At 41.4% G+C, this 20,377-nt stretch overlaps 1 protein-coding gene across 7 annotated transcripts in view; it reads right to left on the bottom strand.

Moving 5' to 3' along the window:
- The window catches only part of INO80D (INO80 complex subunit D), a 76,726-nt gene that overhangs the window by 33,155 nt on the left and 23,194 nt on the right, over positions 1-20,377 (bottom strand). For 4 of the 7 annotated variants that reach the window (XM_051849222.2, XM_051849220.2, XM_051849223.2 and 1 more), the window contains exons 2-5: positions 16,316-16,408; positions 15,944-16,190; positions 11,217-11,962; positions 280-388 (exon numbers count right to left, since the gene is read on the bottom strand). In XM_051849222.2, coding sequence (XP_051705182.1) covers positions 280-388; positions 11,217-11,962; positions 15,944-16,161 — 1,073 coding nt within the window. In that variant the 5' untranslated portion in view covers positions 16,162-16,190; positions 16,316-16,408. Of the gene's footprint in view, positions 1-279; positions 389-11,216; positions 11,963-15,113; positions 15,208-15,943; positions 16,191-16,315; positions 16,409-20,377 lie in introns of those variants that run through there. The other 3 variants (XM_051849226.2, XM_051849225.2, XM_070070313.1) reach the window with 2 other exon arrangements.

Raw genomic sequence — 20,377 nt, 5'->3', positions numbered from 1 at the left:
GACTTTGCATCAGGGCCCTCTCAATTTTAAATTCTATTACAATTGGCACGCTCAATGATGAATGCCAAATGTAGAGAAACAAATTTACCAAGAAAACTTAAGAGTAGCTTTGCTCAAACAATACAGTACATTTCTTCCCATGGGAATCTACTTAACCTCCATTACAATAAAATTAGATCAAAACCAAAACAAAACAAAAACAAAAATCCCATGAATAGACATAAGAAAGAACCTCACTCAGCTACGGTGTTAAGAATAAAAATGGAAAAGATGACTTACATGTGTCTTTCATATCTTAGGGTTTCTCGGATGGACCATGCAACCTGGTATGGAGAGGCCTGCTCTGAGTCCTCCAGTTCCTCTCCGCTCTCTTCAGACCAGTCCAATCCTGGGACAGATGAGATATTGCCAAGTTAGAAAACATTTGCTCTTATTCAAAACATGGCAGAAAAAAAGCTGTCTGAAGTACACAACCCAACACCAACTGCCAAGTCGTATCATACTGTGAACAAACACCTCCTGATGAGTCTCATTTCTGCTCCTAGAGAGACATCAATAAGGTTTAAAACAGATGACACTATCATGAAAAGGTTTATCTCAGGATGAACCTCTTTTGTCAGACACTTCACTGACGGGGGAAAAATGGCACAAGAAGTCAGGCAACAAAAAACGTGGAATTTCTTAAGTATCAAAGCATCACATACCACAAAAATTTCAGAGAAATACATTCAAGAGGTCAAGAGGGTGAGAAAAGAAGTTGAACAACCGTCCAGGAAAGAAGAGCGTCACTCTACTCTTTAACAAAGAAAGGCCCTGGAGTAAATCGTCAAGCACCCCTGGAGGAGAGGGCTCCATGGATTAGGTAATGTCATCCCTGGCTCTTGGCTTTTATAGGAAGAGAGAAGGAGAAGGCAGGATGGCAATGTTATAGTTCCTTTTTTTTTTTCTTGGGTAAATATTTTATTTTTACTTATTTGAAAGGCAGAGTAAGAGAGAGAGAGAGAGGGAGGAAGATATAGAAAGAGATCTGCTGGCACTCTCTAAATGGTCACAACGGTCAAGGTGGAAGCCAAGAGTCTGGAAATCCATCCTGGTCTCCTGTGTGTGTAGCTGCGGACCAAGTACTTGGGCCAAAACCTGCTGCCTTCCCAGGCACTTCAGTGGGAAGCTGGATCAGAAGTGAAGCAGCCAAGACTAGAACCGGTGCTCTGATACGGATGGGATGTCAGCATCTCAGGCAGCAGCTTAACCTGCTGTGCCACAGTGCTAGCCCCATATATCTAATGAGGTTTGGGATTTCTTTCAAGTATTTTAAATAAAAGCTGCTACATTTTGTGTGATAAGGAAAAGTGGAGAAATACAGTATGAACAATGATTATCTAATAATGTTATAATTTTCAACATCAGAGTAGCTGTTATTTCCTAAAATAAAGGTTTTACCCTTTTAAAAGTCTTACCTCTTAAAGAGCTTTCGATAAAGACTGACATTACACAGCCTAAATTACAACAGTAAGTGGATCTACAGGACTTGAACACACTTAGACTACTATGAGACTTACTAGACACCTTGATAACAAGTCTTTTGTCTTCTTTCTTGATAACTCAAAAATCCAAAGACGGGGCCGGCGCCGTGGCTCACTAGGCTAATCCTCCGCCTTGCGGCACCAGCACACCAGGTTCTAGTCCCGGTCGGGGCGCTGGATTTTGTCCCGGTTGCCCCTCTTCCAGGCCAGCTCTCTGCTGTGACCAGGGAGTGCAGTGGAGGATGGCCCAAGTACTTAGGCCCTGCACCCCATGGGAGACCAGGATAAGTACCTGGCTCCTGCCACCGGATCAGCGCGGTGCACCGGCCGCAGCGCGCAGGCCGTGGCGGCTGTTGGAGGGTGAACCAATGGAAAAAGGAAGACCTTTCTCTCTGTCTCTCTCTCTCACTGTCCACTCTGCCTGTCAAAAAAATAAAAATAAAAAAAAATAAAAATCCAAAGACCACTGGCACCAGTTTTGCGGCACAACAGGTTGAGCCACCACTTGCTATGCAGAGCCCAGGCTACTCCATTTCCAATCTAGCTTCTTCTAAAGTACCCGGGAAGGCAGCAGAGGATGAACCAAGTATTGACCCCTACCATCCACATAAGAGAGCTGTATGGAGTTCCAGGCCCTTGACATTGGTCTGGCCCAGACATAGCTGTTGAGTCATTTCGGGAGTGAATCAGCAGATGAAAGCTCTCTCTCTCTCCCCCTTTCTCTCTGTCACTGTTTTTCAAATAAATAAGTAAGTGTGTGTGTATATATATATACATATATTTTTTTAGATTGATTTATTTGAGAGGCAGAGAGAGAGAGAGAGAGAGAGGTCTTTCATCTACTGGTTCATTCTCCAAATGCCTATAACAATTGGAGATGGGCCCATCTAAAGCCAGGAGCCAAGAGCTTCTTCCAGGTCTCTCATGTGGGTACAGGGACCCAAGGACTTGTCCATCTTCCGCTGCTTTCCCAGGCCATAACAGAGAGCTGGATCAGAAGTGGAAGAGCTGGGACTTGAACTGGTACCCATATGTGATGCCGGCACTGTAGGCAGGCACCGGCCCCCATAATTAGATTTTTTAAAAAAATTCAAAAGGCTATTCTCATTAGTAATATTAAAAAGGACCTAAAGCAGGTTGAAAAGGACTTCACAGATTTCTATAGCTTAAATACATTTACATGTGGCCAATAGGGAAACTATAAAAAGGTTAACTGAAATGCAAATAATAAGTGCTTAAAATTAAGTAACACATTCCCACTAGCATAAAGAAATTCAAATCTTGTTCTAAGATGACTACCTAAAATGTCAGGTCATCTTAAAAAGTTACTTTTTCTCAACTAAAATAATAGGGCAGGCATTTGGTCCAAGTCAAGATGCTGCTCAGGATGCCTGGATTTGAGTCCCTGCTAAGCTTCCAATCCAGCTTCCTGCTAATGAGCGCACGCACTGTGTGGCAGAGATAAATGGCTCAAGTAGTTGGGTCGCTGCCACCTGCACGAGAGAAGCAGACTGAGCTCCCTGTTACGGGCATTTTGGGGAATGGACACGCAGATGGGAGATCCTCCACCTGTCTCTCACTCTGCCTTTCAAATAAATAAATGATTTAAAATAACATGCAATTTTTAAAAAGATTAAAAAACTAAGAAATCACAACAGTATCAACTTCAGGTGAGGTCCTTCAAAGCGACTTGAGGTACCTTTAAAAATGAGAACATAAGTTGTGTTTTAACTGTTTCAGCAGAAGCAACAATGACTTCTGTAAGACATTTATACTTTTTTTTGAAAAAGTCAAGGTCTAACTCAATAAGAACTAAGAAGTGTTTCTCATGCTGTGAAATTAACTGCCAATAAAGCAAACCTTTGATCTTGGGTTTATTATCACTAGTTTTACTGTAACTAGCTGATATAACCAGCCAAGACAGAACTGTGAAAGCTAATTAAAAGAATGAATGTGTCCTTGTTTATTCTTTGCTGTCATAGATGCAGACTGTGCTTGGTTATAAGAATGAGCTATATTCTCTCTCCTTTTTTTTTTTTTTTTTTTTTTTTTTATAGACAGAGTTAGACAGTGAGAGAGAAAGAGACAAAGAGAAAGGTCTTCCTTTTTCCATTGGTTCACCCCCTAAATGGCTGCTGCGGCTGGTATGCTGCGCAGATCCGAAGCCAGGAGCCAGGTGCTTCCTCCTGGCTTCATGCCAGGGCTTTAACCCGCTGCGCCACAACACCAGCCCCAAACACCTACATTTTCTTTTAGTCTTTTTATTTCATTATTCACATTTTAATCATTTATCTGGAACTCATTTGCATGCTGATTTTGAGGTAGAATGGTAACTTTTTTTCTAATATTTGCCTCTAATTCTAATACTTACATATATCACCTGCCGAATTTTTATTTATAATTTCAATTATTTTTAATGTTCATAATTTTACAGCTTTACAAACTATGAAATTTTATGTTATATTTGCTGATTTTATCATTTTTGTGCAAAAACAAAAAATTATTTTATTTTTAAAAAAACTTAAGCATATTAGAAGCCTAAGATTTCAAAAAAAAGTTATTTTAGAGAAATAAGAGAATATAGGCCGGCACCGTGGCTCACTAGGCTAATCTTCCGCCTGCGGTGCCAGCATCCCGGGTTCTAGTCCCAGTTGGGGCACCTGATTCTGTCCCAGTTGCTCCTCTTCCAGTCCAGCTCTCTGCTGTGGCCTGGGAAGGCAGTGAAGGATGGCCCAAGTGCTTGGGCCCCTATCCCCTCATGGGGAGACCCGGAATAAGCTCCTGGCTCCTGGCTTCGGATCGGCACAGCTCCAGCTGATGTGGCCATCTGGGGAGTGAACCAGCGGATGGAAAACCTCTCTCTCTGTCTTTACCTCTCTCTATAACTCTGTCCTTCAAATAAATAAAATAAATCTTAAAAAAATGTAGGTGATTATACTTATATACCATTGTAATGAAGACAACCTAAAAAGGAAACAAAAACCTGTTTCAAAAGGAAAAAATTCTAAAGAAAGGGTATACATTAAAAAATGTTAACTTCTAAACCCCAAAATCATTAAAATAAAACATTTGAAAACAGACAACAAAAGAGAAGGAGAGACTTTGCAACAAGAAATATGGGTGGGGCAGGCACAGTGGGGTTAACACGCCACTTTCAGTGCAGGCACGCCACATGGGAGAATTCTGTTTCCCATCCAGCTTCTTGCTATCGCACCTTGGAAGGCAGAGGAAGAAGGCCCAAGTGCTTGGACCCCTGCCACCCATGTGGGAGACCCAGATGGAGCTCCTAGCTCCTGGCTTTGGCCTGGCTCAGCCCCAAATGTTGCAGCCAGCCATTTAGGGAGTGAACCAGCTGATGGGAGATCTCTTTCTCTCACTCCCTCCTCCTATTCAAATAAATAAATAAATAAATCTTTTAAAAATATGTACAAAAACTTATTATAAATCAATACAAAGGAGAAATACTTCAAAAAAGTGAAAGTTGAAAGGCAAATATAAGAACAATGATCAAAGACCATATGGACAAATATTCAACTACATTATTATTTTTAAATATTTTATTTATTTGAGTGGTAGAGGCAGAAAGAAAGGTCTTCCATCTGCTTATTCATTCCCAAAATGGCTGCAACAGCTGGAGCTGAGCTGATCTGAAGCCAGGAGCCAGGAGCCAGGAGCTTCTTCCAGATCTCTCAAGTGGGTTGCAGGGGCACAAGCACTTGGCCATCTTCTACTACTTTTCCAGGCTATAGCAGAGAGCTGGATGGGAAGTGGAGCAGCCGAGACACGAACGGGCGCCCATATGGGATGCTAGCATCACAGATGGAAGCTTAGCTTACTATGCCACAGCGTCGGCCCCTCAACTACATTACTAATATTAATCCAAAACAGCAGTTCCCAACGTATAGTTCACGGATCACCAGAGGTCCCCTGAAATACTTTCTTTCTTTCTTTTTTTTTTTTGACAGGCAGAGTGGACAGTGAGAGAGAGAGACAGAGAGAAAGGTCTGCCTTTGCCGTTGGTTCACCCTCCAATGGCCGCCGCGGCTGGCCCGCAGCGGCCGGCGCACCGCGCTGATCCGATGGCAGGAGCCAGGAGCCAGGTGCTTTTCCTGGTCTCCCATGCGGGTGCAGGGCCCAAGTACTTGGGGCCATCCTCCACTGCACTCCCAGGCCACAGCAGAGAGCTGGACTACAAGAGAGGCAACCGGGACAGAATCTGGCGCCCCGACCGGGACTAGAACCCGGTATGCCAGCGCCGCAAGGCGGAGGATTAGCCTAGTGAGCCGCGGCAGTGAGCCTCCCTGAAATACTTTCACGGGGTTCCTTAGGTCAAACACTTTTTCAAAATAGTACTATGATATTACTTGCCTTTTACACTGCTTTGACATTTATATGGATGATATAAAAGCCATGGTGGGGAGCAGGTGTTTGGCCTAGCATTTAAGATCCTAGTTAGGAGACCCATACCCACACTGGAGAGCTTTGGTTTGATACCCAGCTCCAGCTCCTGATTCCAGAGTCCCATTAGTATAGACTATAGGAGGAAGTGAAATGGTTTAAAAGGTTGGATTTCTGCTATCTACAAGAGGAACCTGGTTTGAGTTCCTGGAACCTGGTCTTGGCCCTTGTCTATTGTGGGAATATGCTCTCTCTCAAAACTAAACAAAGTAAGTGATGATGGGTAAAACTGCAGGATCTTCTTCATATTATGCCTTTAGGTTTTAAAATTTTAGGGGTCGGTGCTGTGGCCTGTGGCCTTAGCATCCCATATGGGTGCTGGTTCGAGTCCCAAGCTATCCTACTTACAATCCAGCTCCCTGCTAGTGTGCCTGGGAAAGCAGCGAGGATGGCCAAAGTACTTGGAACCCTGTGCCCACTTGGGAGACTTGGAAGAAGCTTCTGGCTCCTGGCTCCAGATCAGTCCAGCTCTGGCCACTGTGGCCATTTGGAGAGTGATCCAGTGAGTAGATGATCGCTCCCTCTCCCTCTGTAACTTTGCCTTTCAAATAATCTTTTTTTTTAAAGTAAGTTTTATTTATGAAGTACCTGTTCATTAAAGATTGCTTATTTTATTTTTTAATTTATTTGACAGATAGAGTTAGACAATGAGAGAAAGAGACAGAGAGAAAGGTCTTCCTTCCGTCGGTTCACCCCCAAATGGCCACCACAGTTGGAGCTAAGCCAATCTGAAGCCAGGAGCCAGGTGCTTCTCCTGGTTTCCCATGCGGGTGCAGGGCCCAAGCACTTGGGGCCATCCTCCACTGCCTTCCTGAGCCACAGCAGAGAGCTGGACTGGAAGAGGAGCAACCAGGACTAGAACCTGGAGCCCATATGGGATGCCGGCGCTGCAGGCAGGGGATTAACCAAGTGAGCCATGGCGCTGGCTCCAAGGATTGCTTATTTTATTAAACCTCAACCTTTGAGCCTTTATAAAATTCTCGTTGATTAAATGTCATTTATACATAAAGTGCCTCTGCTGCTTATGGTTTTCTTGGGGCAGGCCTCTGGCTTAGCATTTAAGATGTTGTGTCTTAATTTTTTTTAAGATTTTATTTAGTTGAGTGTAGCATTACAGAGAGAGGGACAGAGAGTAAGGTCTTCCATCCACTGGTTCACTGCCCAAATGGCCACAACGGCTGGAGCTGAATCCATCCAAAGCCAGGAGCCAGGAGCTTCTTCCAGGTCTCCCACAGGGGTGCAGGGATCCAATCACTTGGGCCATCTTCTACTGCTTTCCCAGGCCATAGCAGCAGGACACCAGTGCCTATATGGGACGCCAGCACCACAGGCAGAGGCTTAGCCTACTACATCGCAGTGCCAGCCCCGGAGCTGTGTCTCATTGCAGTATCTGGTTTGGATCCCTGGGTGTGTCCCACAATGTAGTACCTGGGTTCAACACCTGGCTCCAGCTGCCTGCTAATGCAGACTCTGGAAGGCAGCAGTGACAGCTCAAGTAATGGGGTCCCTGCCACTCATGTGGGAGATCTGAACAGGGTTCCCAGCTCCCAGCTTCAGTCTTGACCCAGTCACTGTAGGCATTTGGGGAGTGAACCAAAACTGAGCTCACATACATACCTACTCTCTCTCTTCATGAAACAAACACAAAAAGTATAATGGTTGTTTCAACTGATTCTAAACACGTTGTTCCACATTACTTTTATCTGAAAGACTGCCTTCAATATTTGGCAATTTCCCTGAAATGAACACTGTATTTATTGTTGTTGATGAAAAAACTTCAAAAATTTCACTTTAAAGCTTGGTTTTTGAAAAAGTTTAACACTTCACTAATAGCCTGACAACTTCCCAAAAGACTTTCGCATTTTCTATTTTAAAAGGTTAATTTTTTGAAAGGCAGAGTTACAGAGAGGGAGATCTTCCATCTACTGGTTCACTTCTCAAATAGCTACAACAGCTGGGGCTGCACCTACCCAAAGCCAGGATCCCTGAACTCCAGCTGGGTCTCCCACGGGGGTGGTAGGGTCTCGAGTACTTGGGCCATCATCTGCTGTCTTCCCAAGTACATTTGCAGGAAGCTGGATTGGAAGTAGAACAGCTGGGACTGGGACCATTGTCCATATGGGATGCTGGCACTACAGGTGGTAACTTAACTCAATGCACCACAATGCTGCCCCCGACCCCCAGACCTTTCTTATGAGATTTGTGCTACCATTAATGAATGTGATGCTTTAACTTTGTATAATGAAATATGTTGGGACTGGCACTGTGCTGCAGCAGGTTATGGCACCACCTGCATTACCATCATCCACCATCCCCTATGGGCACTAGTTTGAGTTCTGGCTGCTCCACTTTCATCCAGTTCCCTGCTAATACACCTGGGAAAGCAGTGGAAAATGGCCCAGGTGCTTGGGCCCCTGTACCCTCGTGGGAGATCCAGACAGAGCTCTAGGCTCCTGGCTTCAGCTTGGCCCAGCACCAGCTGTTGCAGTCATTTTGGGAGTGAACCAGCAAATAGAAGATCTCTCTCTCTCTCTGTATATATATATATAAATGTGTGTGTGTGTGTATATATATATATATATATATCCCTCTTTTTCTTTGTAACTCTGCCTTTCAAAAAATAAAATCTTACAAGAAATATGTCAATAATAAGAATATATGTATAATTCAGTTAACCAGTATTTTCTAAATGACCAATTCATGACAATACAAAATTGTCCATGGGTAAAAGATCTGTTGGAAGCACCAGGCAGACTAGTGGGTTTTACTTTTCTAACACTAGAAATAAAAGTCCCCTGACAGGACACACCCCACATCAAACTTATCTTTAAAAGACTAATTTTTAAAAAACTACCACTTGCCAAGCTTTGGTATAGAAGCAAAGAAGAGTACTCATAATTATTTTAGAAAGCTACTAAAATACGCCCCCTTCCTTCCCAACTGCTTATGTGGGAGCTGTATTTTCATCCTACTAGCCAAAACTAGTATCACAATGGGCTGCATGCAGAAGCAGATATGAGAATCCAGCTATCTTACACAACCAGACACTGAGATCTGCAAAGCAATGGAAAACAATGCTGTTCTCCTTATATGCATCTTTGTTTTGCATAAAAGACCATGTTAACATGTAATGAGCTTACTGTTACTTTTGAATGAATAATATATTTTGAGTTTTAACTTTTAATACAAAAAATATCAATACCATACACAAAAGTTCTATGGTATCCTCAATAACTTTTAAATGTAAAGGATTCTAAGGCCAAAATTTTGAGAAACACTTATCTAAGATATGCAAATTAAAGCAAAATTTCTATCAAATTTGCAAAGGCAAAGATACCGATACCCAGGGCTGGTAAAGACATGAAGAAACTGTCATTCTCACCTACTGCTAGCAGGAGGGTAAACTGACAAAATAACAATGAAGAAAAAGTTGGTAACACATATTAAAAATTAAAAAAAAAAACCTGTAGAGGCTTGTAACTGGCAATTCTGTTTCTAGGAATCTATTTGAAGGAAAAATTAAAGAGGTGAGAGTGACTACTCTGCTGCAGAACTATATATCTACACAGTTTCCAATGATATAAACTGGAAATGAATGAAACTGAAAACAATTCAGTTATGACAAATTACATATGCAAAAAATCAACTTGAAAACATATTATGAAAAATTTAAAACTGGTTGTAAAACTTTGTATAGGAGGAACCCAATTTTAGATAACTGAATGAATATACCCAGGTATGAACAAATACTTATTGATAATACTGGGGATGTTTTCAATTTATTAGTTTTGCTTATCTCTATTCTTAAAATTTTATTATTTTTATTACTCAACACCATAAACAATTTAGCAACAGGTAAAACCATTTATATAAGACTATATAAGAAAAGCCATCACTCCCACCTCCCGTAAGACACATCCCGTGAAGCACATCCCATCTGAGTGTGTCCTCCCTGTGTTAGGCAGTGTTCACAGCTGGGGAGAGTACTACCTTTTACCCTTTTATGTATGCTCACACCAAAGAAGCAAACAACTATCCACATACTTATTTAATCAATGTAAAGATGTCCCTTGCTGGCTTATTTACTTTGTTCACTCACTCTTACCAAAATGGCCTAATACAATAGCTCTTAGTTTTTTCTACTTGTTAATAATCATGGGACAATGTGGTCAAGGGGTACAAATGTCACTCATTCTTTTTACTAACTATACTATTTCACAACCCACACATGTAGCATGATTTACCCAAGATTTTCTATCATTGAAGCTGCTTACAGATTTGGAATACTGCAAGTTATGCTGCCATAAACATACTTGCACGTGTATTCTTACATTTCAATATTTACCCATATGTCAGATTCCCTAAAGTGAATTTGCTGACAATATTTAATGAATAGTTATTGCTATATTACTCACCAGATAACATGTTCTTACCAACACTGAATATAATTTTTGTCCATCTGGTAATTCCTGTTTGTTTTATTTTTTATTTCCCTACCTGCTTTATGGATTGAGGTTTCGTCATTTATTTCTTCTGTTCATAATTTTGGCCATATTTCCATACTTTCAAGTAATGTAATACTTTTTCCTGAAGTTAGAATTATAACTAGTAATACATTTAAGCATAAACTCCAAATAAGTTAATGGATTAAATGATCAGAAACAAAACAATCAACCAATTAACAGCAAATACAAATACAGAAAATCTGAATAAACTTAAGATTCAGAAGCAACTAAGGAAAAATACATTTGACTACACCAAAAGCTTTATCTGTATTTTTCTCATTTTAAATCATGAACAGGTATTGTCTTGGGAATTTTTTTAAAAAATGAAGTGTTAAAAAAAAACCCACAACTGTCAGCAGATATGAACAATGCTGTCACTATTCTGAAGTCTTATGATAAGACTTAGGGAGAACTCCATGAGACACACAAGCACTAAGCTACAGAGGCATGCAAACTGGCTCTAAATGTTGCTTTTACTGCTAATAAAGCTATGACTGCAATTCTAAATTTCCAACTCTTATGTCTGTATCCTATTCACCAGGCACTGTCCTCTCTACTAACATATTTATTTAATAGTGCTCTTCCTAAATATAGTACCTGTTACTGTGCCGCCCAGTGCAAGTTTCTTCTACCCTAGCACATAGGTGGCAGTCAAGCAGGGAAGGCCACAGGTGACTGGACACATTTCCTTATATTATACACATATGATGCAGTAAAACAGGTAACTCACCTAAATGGGGAAAGAGATCAGTGTCCAACTGATGTTTTTGGGTGCACAGTTTCACCAGTCTCTGCAGTCGACTTATACAAGAGAAGTGTGGAGAGAAGGCTGTGGCTTTCATCAGGACCCGGTCAGTCCTGGGTGGGTCCGTGAGGGGAGCCCTACTGGATGGCGGGAGGGGCAGAGGCCTCTTGTGAGACAACTGCCTTGCTTGTGCTATAGTGTGTGTGGTGGGTGCCACTCCCTGCACTGGTAGGCTGGTGTTCTGAGGTTGAGGTGACTTGCAGACTGAACCCTGCGGTGGCGCTGGAGGTTTCAAAGAAGTGGATAAAGGTGACAGGTGGGAGTGCTGCTGCGGAGGCTGCTGCTGTGAAGGTGCAGGTGGGGGACTAAAGTGCTCTTGCCGAACTTTCAAAATCTCGGTCTCTCTCTGGCGCTGCCGATTCTGGGCCAACTTGCTCTGCAACTTCTTTCTGACAGTTGCCCCTTTCTTTAGGTCATCGTCTTCTTCGTTGAAAGCAAATGGGTCTTCCAACTCTGTTTCCAGGTAGTGGAGAGGGACCCTTGCCCCAGGTGGAGAGAGGGACATTCCATCCAGTCCATTGGGCATCTTCAAGGCCAGCGTGGGCACAGTCAGGCTGAAGGCCATCGTATCCATCTGGTGTCTGACCTTCACCTCATCTATAGGATCATTCTTTTTCTTCCTCTCTTTTTTCGGGATAAAGCCAAGTACCTGCAAGTGGCTGTTGCAGTACCTTCAAAAATATACATACACAGAGAAATGTTCATTATACATATTGAGAAAAGAATATAAAACTACATTATTAAATGTGAATCCAAAGGTTAAAAATTGCATGACAATATAACATTGAGATTTGCCAACTGAATACACAACTTCCCCCACTCTTGAACAATCTGTAATGTCAGTGTAATTTTGCTGTATGGGAATTGCACGTGTGCACAGATGGCCAACAGAAGCTAAGTCATGGGCTAGTAGGTAGCCCAGGACAAACGCTCAGCTAATGCTTCTCACAGAGCTTTGTCAGTCTCTGTTGATAGGATACAGAGTGACGCATTGAGAACATGAAGGATCACTTAAAATTCTCTTCTGAGGGGAAAATAATGTATGTTCCAATGCCATTCAAGTATTTGGAGATTCACAAAGATTTTTATGACATAATCCTCAAAATCCTCATAATTCTCAAAGGGAGAAACAGACAGGCAGAGAAAAATTTTGTTGATTTGTTTAAAAATAAAGGTATCAGAGACACTTATTTGTTTTAAATAGGTCTATTAAGAAAAAGCTTTTGGGCTAGTTAAGAGACTCTATACTATATGCACGCCATGGCCAGCAGGTGTGAGATGTAGTTCACATATCCCTTAAACAGTGTAGACTCATAAAGTCGAGCCATGAATGGACAGGAAAGGGGTATCAGGAATGACTGCACTCACCATCAAGTTTCCCAGGAACAGGAAAAAATGAATGAAGAGTAAATAGTTTTCCATGGGGTAGCCCCATGGTACACGAGGCTACCATGCACTACATAATGAATACCACTAAAGCCAACCTGTATATGCAGTCCTCCCTAAATTTCCTTACTCTAGTCACTGCATCACACATCACAACAGTCCAAAAGCCTCCATCTTCTCAAAGGGAAAATACTTCAGAACTAGAGCTGGGAAAGCTTACTTAGTTATCAACAGCAAGAACCGGCATTGTGGCATCGTGTGTTAAGTCACTACCTGCAATACCAACATATCATATGGATGCCAGTTCATGCCCTATCTGCTCCACTTCCAATTGAGCTCCTTGCTCATGGCCTGGGAAAGCAGTGGAAAATGGCCCAAGTCCTTGGGCCCCTGCACCCACGTGGAGACCTAGAAGCAGCTCCTGGCTCCTGGTTTCAGCCTGGGCCAGTCCTGGCTATTGCAGCCATCTGGGGAGTGAACCAGCAGATGGAAGATATCTCATTCTGTTTCTCCTTCTTTTTCTGTAACTGTGTCTTTCAACTAAATAAATACATAAAATCTTTAAAAACAAACAAACAAACATGAAGTTCAGAGCAATCATACAGGAGGGAAACTGCTGTGATCACACAGTTTCTTTGGGGCGGATGAAACGTCCTAACATTAGATGGCTGCACCACCTTGTGGAACAGTAACACTGAATGGTATACTTTAAAAGGATGAGTTGTACGGTATGGGAATCACATCCTAATTCATCTGTTTAGAAAATGAATAAATGTGCAAGGATTAAGAAAATTTCTTGGCTTATTCATTTCTTGGCAGATATTTATATATAAAACAAACTTAAATTTAAAATATTATATAAAATAACCAACAAACTTTATTACTTATCTCTGTGCAGCAAGGCTACAGTAACAAGCCTTAGCATCCTACCATGCAAGTGTATAAAAAACAGACTTCACCAGCCCTAGCTTCCACTGAGTCAAATACTACTCTGTCTCAAAAATGCGGGAGCTGGTGCTGTGGCACAGTGGGTTAACACCCTGGCCTTAAGCGCTGGTATCCCATACAGGTGCCGGTTTGAAACCTGGCTGCTCTACTTCTGATCCAGCTTTCTGCTGTGGCCTGGGAAAGCAGTGGAAGATGGCCCAAGTCTTTGGGGCCTTGCACCTGCATGGGAGGCCTGGAAGAAGCTCCTGGCTCCTGGCTTCAGATCAGTGCAGCTCCGGCCTTTGCAGCCAATTGGGGAGTGAACCAACAGATGGAAGACCCTTCTCTCTCTCTCTCTCTCTCGCCGCCTCTCCTCTCTGTGTAACTCTTTCAAATAAATAAATAATAAATCTTTTAAAAAATGCAGAAATCTATCAATTAGCATCCATAATATACACCAGGAAAGTTATAAAACAGAAACTATAGCTTTGTGAATTAAAATCTGGGAATTTGCTTTCTAAAACAATACATAAAGCTACCTCCCATCCAGAGGCTCAGAAGTTACTGCATTAACAATAACGAAAGCTTATTTTCAAAGGGACACTATTCTTCTCTACAATATGTCATATAGGACACTTAAAACTATTAACATTTAAGCACAGGTTTAGACCTATCAGCATATGAATTCAACCTGGATTTCTTGAGGAACATAAGAATATTACATCCTTCTGATAGCCATTTTAACCTCTTTTCAAATAACTTTACAAATAACAAAAATAATGATGACATTTTCATCCACAGGATCAAGCATCAATCGTGGAACTTGGTATAACTTGGTATTTAGGAAGCATAACGTCACTTGACATGGAGACACAGAAGTCCTTTCCCTACAAAGAGGAAACTACTTTGAAGACAAATGCCACAAAGAATTCACATTTCCGAGAAATACAGAACACTCACTTCAATCCTGCCACTATTAAGATAACCCTTGCTCTCGATCAAATGAAAAAAAGCCCAAGGTTCACAACTGCAACTGTAAACACCACATTTAAGACAAAATCATGGAGGTGTGTTTATAACAGAGGCTGAAGTAGAAAATTCATCCAAGCTCATCCATTCTTCAGGTTAAAAATGGGGAGGGGCAAGAAATTATCCCTTTTGGTCTGCTCAAACCAACTGACCAGGTATGTTTACCCTAGTCCTTTCTCATCTGAGATTAAAATTTTATTCCTTGCCTCGCTAAGCAGCTGTTTCTAACTTTCAAGCCCTGTAAACTGAAGCCTTCAGTGCTCATTAGAAATTCTAAGAGAGTATTCCCAAATCACCACATTATACTCCTTTTGGTGGGATCTCTATCATCACAAATTATTTATTTCACACCAAAAGTGTTAAAAGTGCTCATCCTAACATACAAATTCCTTGTCAACCAAATTATGCAAGTGACACTTGCTTATTTATAGGAACATGATGAAGGCTGTGTGCATTCGAAGAGAGATGTAAAAGGTTTACATTTTCTATTTCAAGATAACAAGTATCTGAAGCTTCTGGAAAACACGCATTCATCTCTGTAACCTCCTGCAATGATCGGTAGGTAGGGTTTCTAGAGAACTGAAAGAGAGACATGAAGATGGGATCATAAGGGAAGACTCTGAATTTCCTCAGGAATATGAAGACATTTTATTTCTTTACATTCAGCAAATGTAAATTAAACATCCTAATGATAAAGACTACATTTACAGTGAGAATACTGTTTCTAAATTATGGTAAACATACACTTTTTGGAAGTCTTTTAATCAAGAAAGGCAAGATTATGAAACCATGCCACACACTGCTTAGAAATCTGGTATGAAGTAAATCTGAATGATTCGAGTAATATATTTAATTCTGTATTTTTCAGGCACAGATTCAAAAAATTCAAAATTATTATCATTAGTTACAACACCTAAGTAGGTCCTATAATATTTCTCATTTGGGCTGATGATAAAACTAAGAAAATAAGTCAGACATGACTTTATAAGGCTACAAAGCAAATAAATCAGTACCAGTACTCCAAGGAGCAATTTTGAGAAAAATGTTCTTTTTTTTTTTTAAACAATTCTAGAAGTTTACGAGACCAATAAAAAGAAAGCACTCAATTTTTTTAAAGTAATTCCCCAAATTTACTACTCCTTTTGTAAAAATTGCCATCTTTTCATCTTTAGAAGTCTTTCAAAGTTTACTGAGACGACCCCCAGAACTCACCGATTAAATTCACCCCAAAGACATTAGAAGACAAGAAAAGGAAACATTATAAGCCTACCAGATTAAATCCAGGATCGAGTCTTATTATTAGGTCTTACCTACGATCCTCTGCTTTGGGGATGGGGTTGGTGCAGCGCTGGCTGTTATACTTTGCCACATATTCACATTGCTTGAAGGGGGCGGTCTTGTCCTCCAGAACGTGTCTGATACAGAAAGCGTAGCCGTTGAGTCGCCGCTGCTTGCACAGTTTGGGGCTATATGAGCACAAGGGCTTATTGTCAACCTCAGAGAAGTGTATATGTTTCCCTTCATACATCACGTGACTCTATTCCTTGTGAACATCAGCTAAAAGGCCATCAAAAAAAAAAAAAGAAAGAAAGAAAGAAAGAAACCCAAATGATAAATCAGAGGGTATAAGGCAGATTGAAGTTGAAATTTCCACTGAGGGACTTTTGGCCCCGCAGCCATACCTGATTTTAAATCTTCTGCACCATAGCAATCTTAAGAGAACCCCAAGGATACCACAGTTTGGAATGCTGCAGAATCAAGATGAAGCAGATTGTCTACGAAAATATCAAAAGGCCTAGTTAACAAACAGAAACATGCAAAGCTAGTTCCCAGGAAATAGGATACTATGACGTCACCCTTCCTAATGTGATGGATGCTTTACCATAATCCAACGACCCAATAATGAGGTCACACAAGAAAATATGAGGCATCAGAAAACATTAGGTCACCTTCCCCCAAATTTAACCACATAACATTGACTCTGGCAAAGCTATTTCTCAAAGCTGCAGAGCTCCTTCACCAGATGACTGTCACAGGTGGCAGCTCTTTCTATTTCATTACTGATATTTCATGCTATATATATTTTCAGAACCCAAGTCCCTTTCCAATGCCAATGGAATAAGCTGTAGACCTAAAACATCCCCCAGAAATTCCACATTTTTGGTAGTTTGACAAAATATTTAGCAATTCATAATAAATGTTTCTATGAAATACAAAATAGAACAAATTCTTGCTTTAAAAATGTTTACTTCCCTTCTAATATTTACCCACACCTATCTCACCCAGCTCTAAACTTCTTGAGCCCAAAGATTAGTTCTCTGAGCACACTGCGTTGAACAGTCTGTGCCACATGGTGTTCCCCATCACACGAATCTGGGTAGTAATAATGGCTTATGCATCTTTTGAGAGTCAGTAAGAAAAAGGAACGAAGAAATTACACAAGACTCACTACCTGTCTATTATACCATATAGTCTACAACTAAACTGTGTCTATTTTGTAAGTCTTAGTGAGGGGAGGGGAGTGGAACCCACTCTCTTCCATACTTAAAGTCAGCTACCAAAAAAAAAAAAAAATCAACAGGTACTCTCTTTAACGGACTGAGAATTCATTACACCAGTAACTAACAAGATACATAAATTCTAGAGGAGTCAGATCACATGGCCATTCAAGTGTAAAATCTGCCATTTGTGTTACCTTGATAACCTCTCTGAACTGTTTTCTCATCTGTAAAACAGAGATAATACGAGCTATGTTATCATCAAGATGCTGTAAGGATCAAATGATCCAAAACATGCAATATACCAAGCATCATGCTTAAGTACATGGCAGGTACTACACACATGGAAGTTACGAGTCATAAATGTTATTTCTTGTATTACTGCATTTACCTGCCAATGATAAAGGTAGAGATTTTGTAATGCCCTTGACAAACATTTTACTTTCTCTAATAAAACAAAACAAAAACTATGAAATATTAACTTACTTAGTAAAATCACTCATTGTTAAATAAACCTGATCACACATCAATATAAAACCAAAATAAGAGCTTTCCCTGTTCACCTTACAAGGATGTAACAAAGAAAAGCTGGACTTTGGAAGGCAGCAAAAGATAGCCGAAGTCCTTGAGTTCCTGGAAGAGGAAGATGGAGTTCTAGGCTCCTGGCTTCAGCCTGGCCCAGCCATTTGGAGAGTGAACCAGCAGATAGAAGGTTGACTTTTCTCTCTTTGCTTTTTTTTTTTTTTTTTTTTTTTTTTTTTTTTTTTTTTTAAGATTTCTTTATTTTAGTTGCTAGGCAGAGTGAGAGGAGAGGAAGAGATCTTCCATCTACTAAGTTACTCTCCAAGGCTGCAGTGGTTGGGCCTGGGCCAGGTTGAAGCCAGGCACCTGGAACTCCATCCAGGTCTCCCACGTAGGTGGTAGGGGCCCAGACACTTAGGCTATCTTCCACTGCTTTCCCAGGTTGCATTAGCAGGGAGCTGGATGAAAGTGTAGTCAGGACTCCAATAGGCACACATGTGGGATGCTAGCGTCGCAGGCGGCAGCTTAACATGTTACAGCACAACGCCTGCTCCTGTCATTTTGCCTTTTAAATAAACTTTTTTTTTTTAAGAAATTTTTTTTTTTTCACTTTTACACTCTGCTCTACTCATCCACCTAACAAATACATAAACTTTTCAGAAAGCAGTTCAAGTTAAGACCCAGCTGCCTGAGACACCTCCATCTTGCACCAGAGCACTGATTCAAGCCATGGCTTCTGTCTGATCCAGCTCCCCGTTAATGCACCTGGGAAAGCAGCAGACAATGGCCTAAGAGCTTGGGCCCCTGAAACCCAGGTGAGAGACCTGGATGAAGTTCCTGGCTCCTGGCTTTAGCCAGGCCCAGCCCCAGCCCCAGCAATTGTAGCCTTTTTGAGGAGTGAACTAATGGATGGGATATCTCTCTCTCTTTCTGTTTCTCCCTCTCTCTACTGCCCTACCTTTCAAATAAACAAATCTTAACAGCAACTGGAAGTTCAAGTAAATCTATATGAACTTCAGGAAAAAATACTCTGAATGTAAGTAAGTGAAGAAGGTCACTTGTAAAATCAGTTTGATCGGCTTTAGGAAAGATAATCCTAAATGTCTGTATGAATGAAAAGGGGCAGGAATGCAAGATGTGAAGAGCAAGGCTCACTTTCTACTCTGACACACTCTAGGCATGCAATTACATCATTTGCCTTGACTGATGCCTCTCCCTTTCCAGTTTTCATGCACACTGCACACCTTGGATTGGCTAGACCTGCTTGGAACAATGTTACATAATAATGGTAACACGGATACTCCTAAATTTAAATGAGAATTGCTTCTAGTCAATGTCAGGAATAAAAGACATTCCTTGATATGTTAAGGAAATTATCAAGTAAATCATAATTCCTACCTTAGTAAGAATTGTTTCTTTCCTCAGAATTAATGGTTACTTTTACTAAATTCTTTTACAGTTCCTATGAAGATAATCACTTTTCCTCTGCATTTTAAAATAGTGTTTAGTATTTCCTGATACTGAAGTCTTACATTCTTCAGATGCAAGGAAAGAAACTTGATCATCATGGATCATCCTCTTAATATGTTGCTGAATCACACCTAGCAATATTTATGATTTTTTTAATTTTAAGAATGGTAGGGCCGGCGCCGCGGCTCACTAGGCTAATCCTCCGCCTTGTGGCGCCGGCACACCGGGTTCTAGTCCCGGTCGGGGCACCGGATTCTGTCCCGGTTGCCCCTCTTCCAGGCCAGCTCTCTGCTGTGGCCAGGGAGTGCAGCAGAGGATGGCCCAAGTGCTTGGGCCCTGCACCCCATGGGAGACCAGGAGAAGCCCCTGGTTCCTGGTTTCGGATCAGCGCGGTGCGCTGGCCGCAGCGCGCCGGCGGCCATTGGAGGGTGAACCAACGGCAAAAAGGAAGGCCTTTCTCTCTCTGTCCACTCTGCCTGTCCAAAAAAAAAAAAAAAAAAAAAAGAATGGTAGACTTTTTTTTGCATGCTGTCAGATTTGGTATTAATATGTTTCAAAAATAATTTAGAAAACGCCAACTTTCTATACTTCTGAACAATGTATAAAGGTTGCCCAGGTCTAAGGTTCTTCTTTTGTGCTCAGGTTTTCAGATTAATATACATACCACTTAGCAGAGACATCTTATATTCAATTTTCCATCCTATAATTTGTTTTTATTTTTATTATTTTTGAAAGGCAGAAACACAGAGACAAAGAGGTCTCCCTCTGACAGGCTCAGTGCCCAAATGCTGACAACAGCCAGGGCTGGGCCAAGTGGCAGTCAGGAGCCCAGGACACAATCCAGGTTTGCCAGATGGGTAGCAGGACCCAACTGAGTCCCCCTAAAATCAGCTGCATCCCAGGGTGCACATTGGCAGTAATCTGGATGGGAAACAGAGCAGCTAGGACTCAAACCAGCCACTGTTAGGGGATGTGGTCATCCCAAGCAGCAACTTAACCACTTTGCCGAACACCCACCCCTAAATTTGAATTTTTTTAAGTTCTCCTTTGATTTGAGAGCCATTCAGGTGCAGACACTGAGGTGCAGCAGTGCATTAACCCAAGACTTTGGACATTGCTTCCCATATCAGAGTGAAATATAATTTCTGGGGCTGGTGTTGTGGCAAGCGGGTAAAGCCACTGCTTGCAGGCTGGCATCCCGTATGTGCACCGTTTCAAGACCTAGCTGCTCCACTTCTGATCAAGCTCTTTGCT

Source organism: Oryctolagus cuniculus, chromosome 3, assembly GCF_964237555.1.
Source record: "Oryctolagus cuniculus chromosome 3, mOryCun1.1, whole genome shotgun sequence".
Taxonomy (NCBI): domain Eukaryota; kingdom Metazoa; phylum Chordata; class Mammalia; order Lagomorpha; family Leporidae; genus Oryctolagus; species Oryctolagus cuniculus.
This window is presented reverse-complemented; position numbering and strand designations above follow the sequence as displayed.